At 38.9% G+C, this 13,961-nt stretch overlaps 1 protein-coding gene across 1 annotated transcript; it reads left to right on the top strand.

The window, feature by feature from the left end:
• Positions 1-12,741, top strand: LOC576625 (tubulin polyglutamylase TTLL4). The gene is made up of 10 exons (XM_030989878.1): positions 1-239; positions 2,360-3,153; positions 3,866-3,954; positions 4,836-4,853; positions 6,810-7,073; positions 7,782-7,892; positions 8,715-8,986; positions 9,785-9,996; positions 11,375-11,497; positions 12,639-12,741. Exons 2-10 carry the CDS (start codon positions 2,468-2,470, stop codon positions 12,739-12,741), a joined length of 1,878 nt encoding a protein of 625 aa, XP_030845738.1. The 5' UTR covers positions 1-239; positions 2,360-2,467.
• The last annotated feature ends 1,220 nt before the right edge of the window (positions 12,742-13,961 follow it).

Here is a 13,961-nt window from a genome sequence, read left to right as displayed (position 1 = left end):
GCAATGCTGCTGCTGCTGCATGCACTGTAATGTGCTGTGTTGAATTGCTGTGACTGTAAATTTGTTAGCAAGGGAGCAATGAAGAAAAAGAGGCTTAAACTTTAAAATGACTCAGTAAAAACTAAAATGGAAGAAGTATTAACTTTGTGCAATGATCTAGATTAAAATGCCGTAGGTAATTGCCATCAAGTATGCGTGTTTCAGAGGCAGAGAGCCATCGAAGACAAGTGTTGAAAATGGTGAGTGATCACATCCGCACAGTTACAGAAAAGAATGGAAGAAAAAGAGGGGGCCGGGGGGGGGGGGCGGACGGCAAACTTTTTACTGCAGAAAGTAGACTACAAACAGTCAGTAGCTGAGTAGGAAGCTGGTCTGTCTGAGAATAAGGATTGTCCGCATAAACAAGGATATCTTTGTAAATGCAGACAAATCGTGTCCTAAAAAATAAGGATCATCATCCTTTTTTCAGCGCTCTGAACAGCTTCATAATCATTACTGTACTAAACTCTAGGGCCTAGATCTAGTCATACCAAATAAGAATAAGACTAACTGGAACAGCCTCACGCCAGGTGTCAAAACCCTGCCCTGAACTCTTCCCAAAGTCCAAACCTTTTTAAACTATGCCTCCAAAAGAACTGTGCATCAAGTTAATAAATGCGCGGAAGCGACACCACCTCTAGACTACTAGACGTTAGTGATTCTAACAGTTACTTGAGTTAGATCTAAGCAATGTCTGGACACCATTCTGAGATTCTGTGGTGTTACAGAGATTCGCCTCGCTGGCAATGCGAAAAACGGATGCTGCGTAATAAAATACCCTCACTGGCCCAGTTCACAGTCTCCTTTTATGAGTTGTCTGTCTTCTCGAGGATTTATCGTTCAGTACGTGAAAGTCTCTGTGCTGCGTAAGCGTGGAGCATCATTGTGGAATCGGTTTTTCTCATCACCAACACGCGGATCGGTATCGTCCACGAAAATGCGGACGATCCTTTTTTGGGGGGACACGATCTTTAAGAGGATATCCTTGTTTATGCTGACGATCCTTATTCTTTGACCAGCCGCCCCTACTGACAAATTAAAAAAATTTATTGTTGAATGATTCCGTAGATGTCGGATCAGCGTGTGTGCTGCAACTAAAAAAGTCATAAAAACATCACGTAGAGTAAAGGAGCCTGTTTTCGGCCACTTAAGACAAAATCCTATTTTTTGGATCCTTTACTTCCTATTTATTATCATTTCTTGTTCAAATCATGAAGCAAATATTATTATTATTTAAACAAAAAAAGAAACCCAGAAAAAAAATCACGAATTGCCATGACAATATTCATTTCAATTTTCACTGTTTTGGATCCGGTTATCAACCTAGCGAGTCAGTTTACGACCGCATGTACAAAGTCAATAGGAAGCGCGCGTGCACGCCGTGCGTTTCCCCGCTGATCTATAGCACAAGCGGGCGGAGCAGGTATCCCACGCCGGAACTCCCCAGTGCTCGCTTGGTCGAAAACTAGCACTGCGGTGATCGGAAACTGGAATCTGAATTAGATGGACATATCGTGTGTGTGTCGCGGTGTTCGGCTGCATTGATTTAATACATGCGATGAGATACTTTTGAGCTTGTGACTAACACAAAATCGGGCTCTACATCTGAAAAATACTTGAAATAAAGCTCATTTTATGGTACCCGTATTTCTTACAGACACGTGTATAAGATACTCGATTTTTCAGATTTGGGTAGCGGGACCATCGATTACATCGCTAAAATGTGATATTTTAGGATATATTTTCCATTGCAAATGTGGTTCTTCAGTGACTCTGGCATGGTATGGTATGTGTGGAATATGTGTTATGCTATTATGCGATGTATTTTAAAAGGATTTTATCATGCATCCAACGGATCGACCGAAAACTGGAGCTGGTCGATTACCCCCTCCTTTACTCTAATGTGACTAATCTAAAATAAGGTAATTTCATAATTTGCAAGACCAGATACATGTAAGTGTGTCATACAATCAGTTGTTACCACTTAAGTTACAATTTTGAGGATGAAATTTGCCGATCTTTTGTCAATAATTTCAGTAATTATACTGAATTCGAAAAAATAATTCATTTCTGGGTAATTATGTTCCTCTTTACATTGGTGATATCAGATTATTAAATTCTTACCAATTTTTTGAGATAGCGAACTTAGGTTAGCGCAATCTATGGTCACACCACTATACATGCCTCACAGTTATTGTTTAAGTGTTACTGTTTAATTAATGCAGATGAAAAATCTGATAATTTACAAAAGTAATGAAGTACATTTTGTAAGTGCATTGTAATTTTTTTTAAACATCTCTCTTTCTTTTGTACAATGTAGGAATAACTGATCAGTAATGAGGATGACAACAAGTACAGCCAAGGAACAAAATATTTCTCTCAACAAAGATTTGAACAAAAGGAAAGAATGAACATGTAACCGACCATCATGGCTACAGCTATACAAATAGAAGAAATCCGAGCCACGTTGCAGAGGGGCTTGGAAAACCTCGCCTTATCAGGGAACGGGAAGCCGCTCCCCTTGAGGCAACAAGTGGAACCTCCCTCCTTAAGAAGTAGACCCATTCTTGCTGTAGGAGGGGAGGAACCTCATGCAAACAATAAGATCAAACAGCCAACCAACAAAGTGACTGGGAACAATCGATCAAATGTAAGTGGGTTGTTTAGCGATCGGCCGGGCAGCGCAAGGGTGCTGTCCGGCATCGTGTCGACCCCTTTCGCTATAAAGACGCAGAACAGTAGCCTGAACGGTGCAATACGACAATCGCCTCTTCACACCAAGCCACCCTCCGGGACCAAACCCCGACCGGGTCGGCCTACGAGCGGTACAAAACAAAAACAACCCCTTGCGAATGGACGGGCTTACCATTCAGCAGGTTCTCAAAGCAAGCTCGGTGATGTGAAGCTGTCTAATCCTGTCGGGAGAGGGCGCCCTTTGCCCCATCCGCCCCCGACCTTGAGTCCCACGAGGAGGAGGGAGGTGGGGTCGTCCGCGTCGAGGAGTGAACAAAGCAAGAAGAGCGGTAGAACGAGGAAGGAGAGCCTCTCAGAGGACGGAGAGGAATGGTGTGATGTAGATGAGAATGAAGAAGAACAATTTGATCCTCTCATGAGGTAAGCCTGGGCAACAATCACTTCTTCATGATGGTTTTGGGCATCATTTATTTTTATTTGATTAAGTATATGGCAAGTGGAAATAAAAATAATTAGCTGTGCGCAACGAAGGTCGAGGACTACATGTATGTCTTCTCACTATCTGTATGTTTTGAGAAACAAAAATATGGAGCGTGTTGTGCTTTAAAAAAGTTATTCTAAAAATCCAATGCAATTTTCTGTTTTTAGACACTGTCACATGTCAACAAGCCTTAAAAGGTTTAAAGATTTCTTTGCCCTTTATGTTACGGATTCCATGGAGGTTCTCTACTATGTGTCCTCAAATGATCAACTTGAAATATGACTAATTGCAAGTTTAAATACTGGTACCTATTCAGTACCATTTAGAAAATCCTCTAAATACTTTTACTTCATTAATGATCTTCATCTTTCTTTGTTCCTAAATATATACCCTCTTAATTTTCACTCCCCTTTCATCTGACACGTATCTTCTATGTTAGCAAAATAATTGTTCCCCCCCTCCCATAAACTCTGCTTTTTGTTAGTTTCCTTTTTCTTTTTCAATTGTTATTTTTACATATAAACTTATTTTCACAAAATTGTGATTTTCTTTTGTAATGATTTGGATATCAAGTTAAGCTGAATTGAATTGATTTCAATTTATTTTCTTCTGATTCCGCTTCCCTCTTCTCCACCTGCCCTGCGTCTTCAGCGAGCGATTGCCAGCAGATGGAGCTTCTTACGATGACTTTGATGAGGACGACGGTCTCGATGGCTTGGATGATGACGGAATGGACGATGGTAAGAAAAACTTAATCATTTAAAAAGGTGAAGGCTTACAAAATACAGTCAAACCTATCTATGGCGACCACCCAAGGGAAACACAAAAAGTGGCCTTTGTAGACAGGTTCCTTTAGTACATGTTTCAATGAGAAACCATTTCCAAGGGAAACAATAAATGTGGTCCTTGTAGACAGGTGGTCAACTAAAGCAGGTTTGACTGTACAAAGATTGAATGTACTAAACATAATATGATGATATTCAGACCACTCAATCCGAAGCAAAGGATTTATGTTCTCTGAAAGTACACCCAATAAGCAAAGACGGTGAAACCTGTATATAAAGACCTTGACCTCAAGGGAAACATGAAAATTGGTCTTTATAGGCAGGTGGTCTTTCTATACTGGTGGTTGCTAAAGTAGGTTTGATTGTATATCAAAATGATCAGGGTCGATACCTAAACTGAAAATCTATGAACATTACTTTACTCAAACTTTAGGAAAAATGCTTTTAGTACTATTTAAACTATTTCGGGCCAATTTCTGAAAACCATCGTTACTGAAATCTAAGTTTGTGGACATCCTTTGGTTTTCTTAGAGATGCTACACACTTGGTCTTCTGCCTATTAATTATGAGAAACTGCACCAATTCTATTTCTATGCCAGTAAATTCTGACAAAGGCCTTGAAAAACAGTTTAAAGTCATGGTTCCCGTAGATATTTAAAACTGTTCTAAAAACTAAAGGTGCAGATACAGAATTAAGTGTTTCAATTATCACTATTTGGACCAAGTAATTTACAGCTAGATTAAAATGTATTTCTTTATTTATCATCGTCGCCAATCACCTAAATACTCTAACTTTTGTAAATACTTTTCAAAATGTCAATAAATTTTTGATACAGGTCTTTCTATCTTTTATGGTGAGTCTTTATATTCACTGTTAAAACTCTGATAATGCATGGTTGGTGTTGGTATTTTGGGGTTCTGATTTTGGAAGATTTTGAATTATAAATGGTAAATGCACTGGTGTCGGGCCTCCGCTAGGCTCATAATGTTTTGTAAGCCTTGAACACACTTGTGTTTGTGTACCTGTATTTCTAATTATTTCTATTCATGAATGCTTTGGATGTACCGTATTGTTCATATTTTTTTTATTTTAAAAATATTTGTTAGGATGATTTTGTTTGACTCCTTCTTTTGCATCAAAGCCTGTATCACAAGTAAACTTTATTTTGTATCTATTTGTGATACTACCTCTATGACCTCCAAGGGTGAGTTGCCGTTGGTCTACAACCAGTTCGTCTACTACCCAATTAGTTATTCCCATATGGTCTATACCTGTAGCACTATAGCACATGAACTTTCCACATGGTCTTATTATCATTTTGTTCACTTATCACTTGGTCTAATGGCCATTTAGGCAAGTACCCATTTGGTCTACTTTCCACTCTGGCTATTCTCCAATAAGTCTACCACCCATTTGGTCTATTGTTCATTTAGTCTAATATCCAGTTTGGCTAATGCCCAGTTTGGCTAATGCCCATTTCATCTATATGTACCATCCATAAGGTCTAATAATCATTTGATGATTATTATGATTCATGATTAAATTATTATTAGACCATGTCTGTGGATAGTAGACGGGCTGGGTGTAGACCATATGGGAATAGACCAAATGAGTTGTTGGTGAATGGTTGTAAACCAAACAGCAATACCCCCCCCCCCCCATAAGTACATAACCTTGTAGAGTACAGTGGTTGTATTGTGTTGTGATTCTCTGGTGTACATGACTTTTATCTAAATCTTTCTCACTGGTGATGACACATCTATAAATACATAATTGTAGTCTACCTTTGATTTGCTCATGAATTTGTGAGGATCACGCCAAAGTACTTAAGTTAGAGATGCAGTAAAATCATCTACTAAGATAACAAGAATTATTATGTTGGAGATATGTTGGTTGCAGTGACATACATGTAGTTTTTCACATATTACTTGGTAAGAGGAGAAGTTGTTTTTATTTAACGCATTGTTTTTATTTAACGCATTGTTTTTATATTGAGGATATTCTTTATCTGTTATCTTTTATCGCCCTTTTTGTTTCCAGGCCAAATTAATCTTTTGACTTGTAGGGTCCGATAGCTATGACTAATCTCTTCTGACTACAGTGAAGGTGAAAGATTGAATGTAAATTTTGTTTGTATCAGAGAAAAAATTAATCTGTTGATTGAAGTATTGACAATTAAAGGTACTATGTCCCTTTTGCAGCCAACCTCAAATGCTGTAGAACTTTGCAGGAATTATGTCATGTATGTCCTACCTGTGAAATTTAAACGTTAGCAGTGTCCTCATATTCAAATTATGCAAGGAAACCCGTTTACTTGCTTGACTTCACTGTCGGACACTATTGAGTGACTGACTGGCTTTTTTTTCTTCTTTGGTAATAACATACATGAAAAGCGTTGTAAAGGGTACATGAGCATTTGTCTACATCGATAACCCACTTCTTGTGATGGCCAAGATTAAACTGATTGAATCTTTGCACAGCATAAAACGTATGACCATTCGGTACAATTGTCTGAAAATCAAGACTATTACTTTTGGGCTCTATAGCCCTAAAGACGATTTGACAACTAATAGTCATTATTTTCCCACTTGAAGACATTTTCAAGCCCCACCTTTTTTAGGGAAGTTCTATATGAATATCATCTTTCAAATGCAGTTGGAATTTAACTTTTTCATTTTTTTGGCCTGCAAATGGGACATAGTACCTTTAAGGGGCTGATTTATATATGTTATCATATCGAATAATTCCGATGTCATTTTATCAGAAAATCTTTTTGAAAAATCTTAACGATATCTCTACTCACTACCAGATGAATCGGATACGTACTCCACGTACAGCATGTCTTCTTCGAAGCGTGGTAGCAGCAGTAAAGGCGGCAGTATCTCTGCCATCGACGCCCTCCTCAAGATGACGAACGGAATGGACGCGTCGTCGATCCTTGGCTCCAAGTCCAAGAGCGAGAGGGTCCTGGAGGTGTTGACGACGGGAACGGACGACGCCCATCCCCCGCTGTCTGCCAGTCTCTTCAGTAAAGTGCCTCCAACCATCAACTTTGTCGGGGAGAACCAGACAGGTTTGCAAATTTCTTATGATCTCTCCCATTCCTAATGTAATGTACAATATGATGTCTCAATAAATTCTGCCGTGACAGACTTTTATAGTAGTTAACTGCCCTTGGACCTGTAGTTATTCTCATTTTTGATGCAGCATGAATCTAATAGTTAATCATACCTTCTTTTGTGAAAGGTAAACTCGTTTCTTACATACACTGTAGATTGCATTCGTTATTAACTTTTTGAACTAGGGAAATTCTTTTTATCGTGAAAAGGCAACAATGTCAACACAATCTCATTATAACTTATTCATAAGTACCGGTATTGTACAATGTAATTATTCACCAATTGGGTAAAAGTGCCTCGTATTTGAGAGTTGGGGCTTGTGGACTTGAATGTCACTCCTGTTCATAAAGCTACTCAAGGGAGGCCATGAACTTAACCTGGATTTAAAATGATAATAATAATAATAATGAACATTTATAATGCGCCATGTCTGTCAAAAATGACACTCCTGGCGCAGTTGTGTGAAAATTTATGATTGTGGGCAAACGGCCATCAAGTGATTCAAGAAAGAAAATAAAATACACATAAGTTGAAGTTTAACATACTTCAGGACATAATTTTGCAATAATAGAATTACAATAATTTTAGTTAGAAGAAGAGGAACAGAAATTAAAGTTCTTGTGATATTCATGTATTGTCTTTGTATTTTCATCATTCGATAGTTATTCCTTTGCCATGGGAGCTGAGGAAACTGCTCAAGTGGAGAATGAGTCCAATCACGCCGCATGTCGTCAAGAACTGCATCGCAAGATCTGGGTTCAGATCAACTAAAAGTAAGCGAAAACCCTAAAATTCCACACAGAAATTGGTCTGTTGTGAATGTAGAAATCCTGGGCACCATCTTACAAACTGTTGACACTATGAACATGACGGACAAAAAAAGCGGACAAAATATTCAGTTCCTCAGGTATACAAAGGAACATCCCTTCACTGCTATTATGTAAAAATGTGTGTCACATGCATATTCACCTGTTCGCTTTCTTTGTCCGTCATGTTTATAGTGTGATATTAATTGCAACTTATTTGCGATTGATATCAATCACAGCTACATGAGATTTCAAGTTCAAACTTGCGATTGCTTTGGATCATTCGCAACTCTTTATAAGATGGGGCCCAGTTATTGCCATGTGTACTTGCTTTAAAAGTTGTTCACTGCTTTGAATGCTTGAACAGAAATTGTAAATTTTCTGCTTTTTCTGTTATAAAGACTCATTTTTACATTAGAATGGTACAAGTTAGTGATAGTAAATAAGATCATGTATACATTTGTTTTGATGACAGACAATGTACTAAATGTACTAGACCCCGAAATATGAAGATATTCTTGTATACACTTTTAAATACAACTTTATAGCTGGAGAGAGAGAAAAGGAGAGAGAGAGCGGGAAGGAGGGAGGGAGAGAGAGGGTGAGAGGGAGAGGGAGAGGGAGAGAGATAGAGAGAGGAGGGGGGGGGGGGGGAGGGAGGGAGGGAGGGTGAAAAGTAAAGGAAGTGGGATCATGCCATCTTTTATTAATTGTTGATTGTATTACTTGTGTAATAACTTTTTAAGTGTAAATAAATGAATTTGCTTATTTAATATTAATATTTTACAGAAGCGAATGAGTGGCTGGGTTACTGGGGCAAACACATGAAGGCTTCTGCTTTCAAGTCGATACGCGAATACCAGAAGGTGAACCATGTACCAGGGTCGTTCCAGATTGGGCGCAAGGATCGGCTGTGGCGCAACCTGCATCGCATGCAGCTCCACTACGGCAAGAAGGACTACAACTTCTTCCCCCAGACCTACGTCTTGCCCTTTGACCTCAAGCTGCTCAAGAGGGCGTGGGAGGACGGAGGTCAGAAGCAGAAGTGGATCCTGAAACCGGTGAGAAATTTAATTCATTTAAAGCCCCACTGTCCTACTTGTAGTTACTTGCTCCCTCTATATAGAAAACTTCCCCAAACGGTGCCTGTTGGTCCCCCATGATCCTCTATTTCTTATGTTATTTGAGAGCTGAGTTGATGAGATAGCCACCTGTCAGTGACCTCGCTGTGTGGTCTAATCCCTCCTAGCCACACTAGTGTTGATAAGCTTTAAAGAGAAGTTGTTAGAGTTTTTTTTTGTGTGTGTAAAACCAGAGACTCTATCGTGCATGAAAACTACATGAATTTCATTGTTCAGGTTCATATTGCAAAGCCTTGATTTTTTTTATTTGCGAAAGTTTCAAGATAAAAAATGACTTCATGAAGAAAATTTGATTCTTATAGTGGCAGTTTCTAGTATTATAGTAAATCAGTAATAATAATGATAATTCAAAATTACAGTAATTCTTTCTATTATTTTTATTTTTACACATAAATATGTAGATTTGTAAGTTTTGCCCGCCCCCCCCCCCCAAAAAAAAAAATGCACTGCAAGTCTATGTTCATGCATTAAGAGACATATTGGCCCGAATTCACAAAGCAAGGTTTGGCGGAACAAAAGGAGGTTTGAGCTCAAACCTTGCTTTGTGAATTCGGGCCACAGGGTGTATTTCTGTCAATAAAACAGTTTGTTTGCCACAAAATCTCTACAATTGAGGGGAAAAAACATTTATTTAGAACCCCATCCCGAACCGCTTGCAATGAATAACATGCCATTCAGTTCAAGTCGATCATTCTACTTTCCCAAACTCATTTTCAGCCTGCGTCAGCACGAGGTATTGGCATCAAGGTCATCCACAAGTGGAGTCAGATTCCCCGTCGGAAACCGGTCATCGTCCAGCGCTATCTTGCCAAGCCGTACCTGATCAACGGGAGCAAGTTTGATCTACGCATCTATGTCTACGTCAGTAGCTTTGATCCCCTCCGCGTCTACATCTTCACCAACGGTCTTGCCAGATTCGCCACCATGAAGTAGGTTTTTATTCTACAGTTTTCTACCACTTTTTAATTCAGTGGTTTGTTCTCAATTGGAATTAAGATTCAGGATCTTAAAGTAGATGTGCGAAGATTTAAGAATTAACTTTATTTTCATTATTGCAAAGGTGAAACTTTTATTGGATAATTTTATCAAAACTCAATGCTTGGAAACATTTGAAGTAATGATTATTATCAATTACAAAACGCTAAAATACAGCCCCGGGATAGCTCCTAAAGAGCTCTCAGAACACTGCAGAGATGTGTGACATCACAGGTTGGGCATGATTTGCACAAGTAGACAATTTTAGTTATTGGAATCTGTTTCATATCCCATTTTGAATGGTCTGAAATGCCATCCCATTTATATACACCAAACTCATTATAAATTGAGAAATAGCAGCATTGCAATTATGTTCATTCTTAATAATAATAATAATAGCTAGTTCTTATATAGTGCTTTTCAGGACCGGAGGCCCTCTCAAAGCGCTTTACAGATGTATATATTATTACCCCGGTCATAGGATTCAGGCTTACCCGCACACAATGTATGCACATTCTCCACTCCCTGGGGAGCATTCCAGCCAGGCGTCTTTTTTACAAGCGCACACTTGCTAATCTAACCACATTAGCTTTCGCATCCTACCGGGTGTCCTAATGGGATGTCGTCTGCTTGAAAATTTGAATTTGAAATAGTTTATTAACGATACATAGCCCGAAAGCTGAATTGCATATCGGTTCACAATAAAATAGCCATAAAATCGCGTTGAACTTAAATTCTTTTATATTAATCTGAACAATTTGAAAGCATAACATAGTTCAAGTCAGTACATTATAAGATGAATCATCCTAGGAGTTTTGTTATGCAACACTGAATAAGGGAGAAGAGAGAGATAGAGAGAGAGAAATAGGGGTAGAGAGAAAGAGAGAGAGAGAGAAAGGAGAGAGCGATGGAAGAGTGAGGGAGAGATAGTGCGATGCCAAAATGAGAGAGAGAAATAGAAATTTTCAACAAGATCTCCATTCGTGGTTGAGTGGTTTAAGGCGCTTGACTGGAGATGCAAAGGTCGAGGGTTCGAATCCCGACACGGCACTAATATCTTTTGGCAAGATATTAACCTGCACTTGCTACTCTCCACCCAGGTGTCAAATGGGTACCCGGTAGGATGTGGCTGTCATTGTTGGTCAAACAGCTTGTGAGCGTCAAGTAACGCCGGCTGGAATGCTCCCCAGGGAGTGGAGATTGCTCACACAGTGTATGTGGGCAAGCACTGAATCCAATGACCGGGGTAATAGTATATTTGGAAAGCGCTTAGAGACATTTGTATTAAGCGCTATTATTCAAATCTCCTCTTGTCTTCCTTCCTTCCTGTAGATATTCGTCTTCTATGAAGAGCCTTTCCAACAGGTTCATGCACCTGACCAACTACAGCATCAACAAGAAGAACGCAGACTTCACTCCCAACTCGGACAGCATGGCGTGCGAGGGCCACAAATGGTAGGCACAGAGATGGGATGGAATGTGTGTGTGTGTATTGGGTTTTTAAAGACCTGTATCAATCAGATATGATTATTTACATCTGGGGACCGACCTTTAAACGTCACCATCCGAAAGACGTGACTCAGTTTTAAACCGGTCTGCGTCCTCGGCTGAATCAGTTTGTAACTTCCATTGTTAGCTGGATTACAGGCGCACGCCACAATGCCTGGATGTGATGGATGATGTTTAATATTTTTTTTGAGCTAGAATGGTGCTAACTCGTCTACTTAAATACAAGAATTTAAAAGCCCTTTTAGCTCCACCCAGATAATTTGTTCCTCTGAGCGGTTCATGTTTGTATCCACCAAGCAGTGGTGCTCTCTGTACTAAGTTATTACTCCATCTATAAGGTGTATTCACTGACTACCAGCCTCCCACGAAATGCCACTGTCCACCTAATAACACGGCTATGACTGGTTTTTGAAAGAAATGGAAATGGGATGAGTAGTGAAATGTTGAAAAAATAAAAATGACTTGTTCCTGACTATAGTGCCAAACTCTCATATGAATGTTAATATTCAATTGCTGGGTGTTGTGAGACTTCCATGTAGACAACAAATGTGGCTGCTTGGGAATCGGCCTCAATGCAAAAATGAAAATGGTTTCCTTTAAAGGTAAAGACCAGTTATGGTCATGCCATTGCATTGTGAAAGAAACGTTGTGGAATCGATCAGAAAAGGTTGATCATCTAGCATCTAGCATCTGCAAGGTTCTGGAATCATCAAAATGATAAGAAATTTGGCCCATTCTTCGTAAAGTTACAAGCACTATACACAGAAAGATGTATATGGGACTACCCTATATCTCTCACAGACCATGAGAGAAACAAATTTACCAAATATATGAATTAGTAGGCGGTTTCCCGGCAAATTTGTTATCATCATGTATTAGTCGAAACATATTCTTTCACATGATTGGTAATGAGAGCTTCCATTTCATTTTTTGAAATTGGGGCGTTTCCAATACTGGTCTTTACCTTTAATATTTTTTCTTTTTTGTCTCGTCTACCTAAGGTGGAGGTGAGACTGGTTACATTACAAAAATGGCTTGCTGGATTGAGATAAACCTAATTGCTTTGTATTTGTCATGTCAATTGCAGGAGTTTGAAAGCATTGTGGGGCTTCATGCAGAGAGACGGTATAGATACTAAAGCCGTGTGGGAGTCTATCAAAGACGTCATCGTGAAGACAATGGTGTGGTGAGTAAATGGAAGCTATTATATTTATTTATTATTGATGAATGAAATCCTGTTCAGTGATTGGTCAACATAGCATCATGTGACCAAACATAACATTGCTATGATGTTAGGCGCCACGGATTTATTCAACTGGCATTCGGAATGCATTCGGAATGCCCTTGTTAATCTTTCTGGAATGTATCTGGAATGCCCACATTCTAGCCACATTCTCAAAAAATCGATGCGACCTGCGCCTATTGTCTAGAGAACAAAGGGGCATTCCAGAATGCGCACATTCTGGAATGCATTCTGGAATGCGCCTTTGTTCTCTAGACAAAAGGCGCAAATCGTATCGACTTTTTTGAGAATTGGCCGATTATAAAAAGCATGCCCGAGACGCTGGCGATTAATCAGAATTGCGTGATTTCAAATGCCTGCCAAAGTGACTACAGCGCGGCGCACAACAGGCTATAACATTCGTTCTCTCAACTTCTGATTTTCTGAAGTTGATAACAGCGGAAACACGTTGTCTCCTAATTGAAGGGAAAAAATATCTTGGAATTACGTTTCCATTTTCCAATAAAAAAGTTGCGGCCGCTTTATTTCTTCCCCGGTAAAATGAATTTTGACGCTACAAACGAGTTCTAATACAAGTATTTTCCTGCTCGAAAAAAGACTGCATTTATATAAAATAAATTGTTTGTCTTTTCAAATTTCTGCCGACATAGTGTTGGAATATGAATAAGTATCATATTTATATAGACAGCGCGGAGCACTTTTAGAAGGAGTAAGAGCTATTTTTATTTATCTTTTTAAACAAGGTATAACATTCGTTCGCTCAACTTCTGATTTTCTGAAATTGATAACAACGGAAACACGTTGTCTCCTAATTGAATGAAAAAATTATCTTGGTATTACGTTTCCATTTTCCCATAAAAAAGTTGCGGCTGCTTTATTTCTTCCCCGGTAAAATGAATTTTGACGCTACGAACGAGTTCTAATACAAGTATTTTCCCGCTCGAAAAAGATTACATTTATATAAAATAACTTGTTTGTCTTTTCAAATTTCTGCCGACATATACTAAGTGTTGGAATATCAATAAGTATCAGTTTATATAGACAGCGCGGAGCACTTTTAGAAGGAGTAAGAGCTATTTTTATTTATCTTTTTAAACAAGGTATAACATTCGTTCTCTCAACTTCTGATTTTCTGAAGTTGATAACAACGGAAACACGTTGTCTCCT

The sequence above is a fragment of the Strongylocentrotus purpuratus genome, unplaced genomic scaffold (genome assembly GCF_000002235.5).
Source record: "Strongylocentrotus purpuratus isolate Spur 01 unplaced genomic scaffold, Spur_5.0 spur5_scaffold_19, whole genome shotgun sequence".
In the NCBI taxonomy this organism is placed as follows: domain Eukaryota; kingdom Metazoa; phylum Echinodermata; class Echinoidea; order Camarodonta; family Strongylocentrotidae; genus Strongylocentrotus; species Strongylocentrotus purpuratus.
Note: the sequence above shows the minus strand (reverse complement) of the source record. Positions and strands in the feature narration are given on the sequence as shown.

Excerpts from the sequence above, each read along its gene's own strand:
- LOC576625 (XM_030989878.1), top strand. The coding sequence starts at position 2,468 with ATGGCTACAGCTATACAAATAGAAGAAATCCGAGCCACGTTGCAGAGG. Across the intron at positions 3,154-3,865 it reads CAATTTGATCCTCTCATGAG|CGAGCGATTGCCAGCAGATG; the intron begins GTAAGCCTGGGC and ends CTGCGTCTTCAG. Across the intron at positions 8,987-9,784 it reads AGAAGTGGATCCTGAAACCG|CCTGCGTCAGCACGAGGTAT; the intron begins GTGAGAAATTTA and ends ACTCATTTTCAG.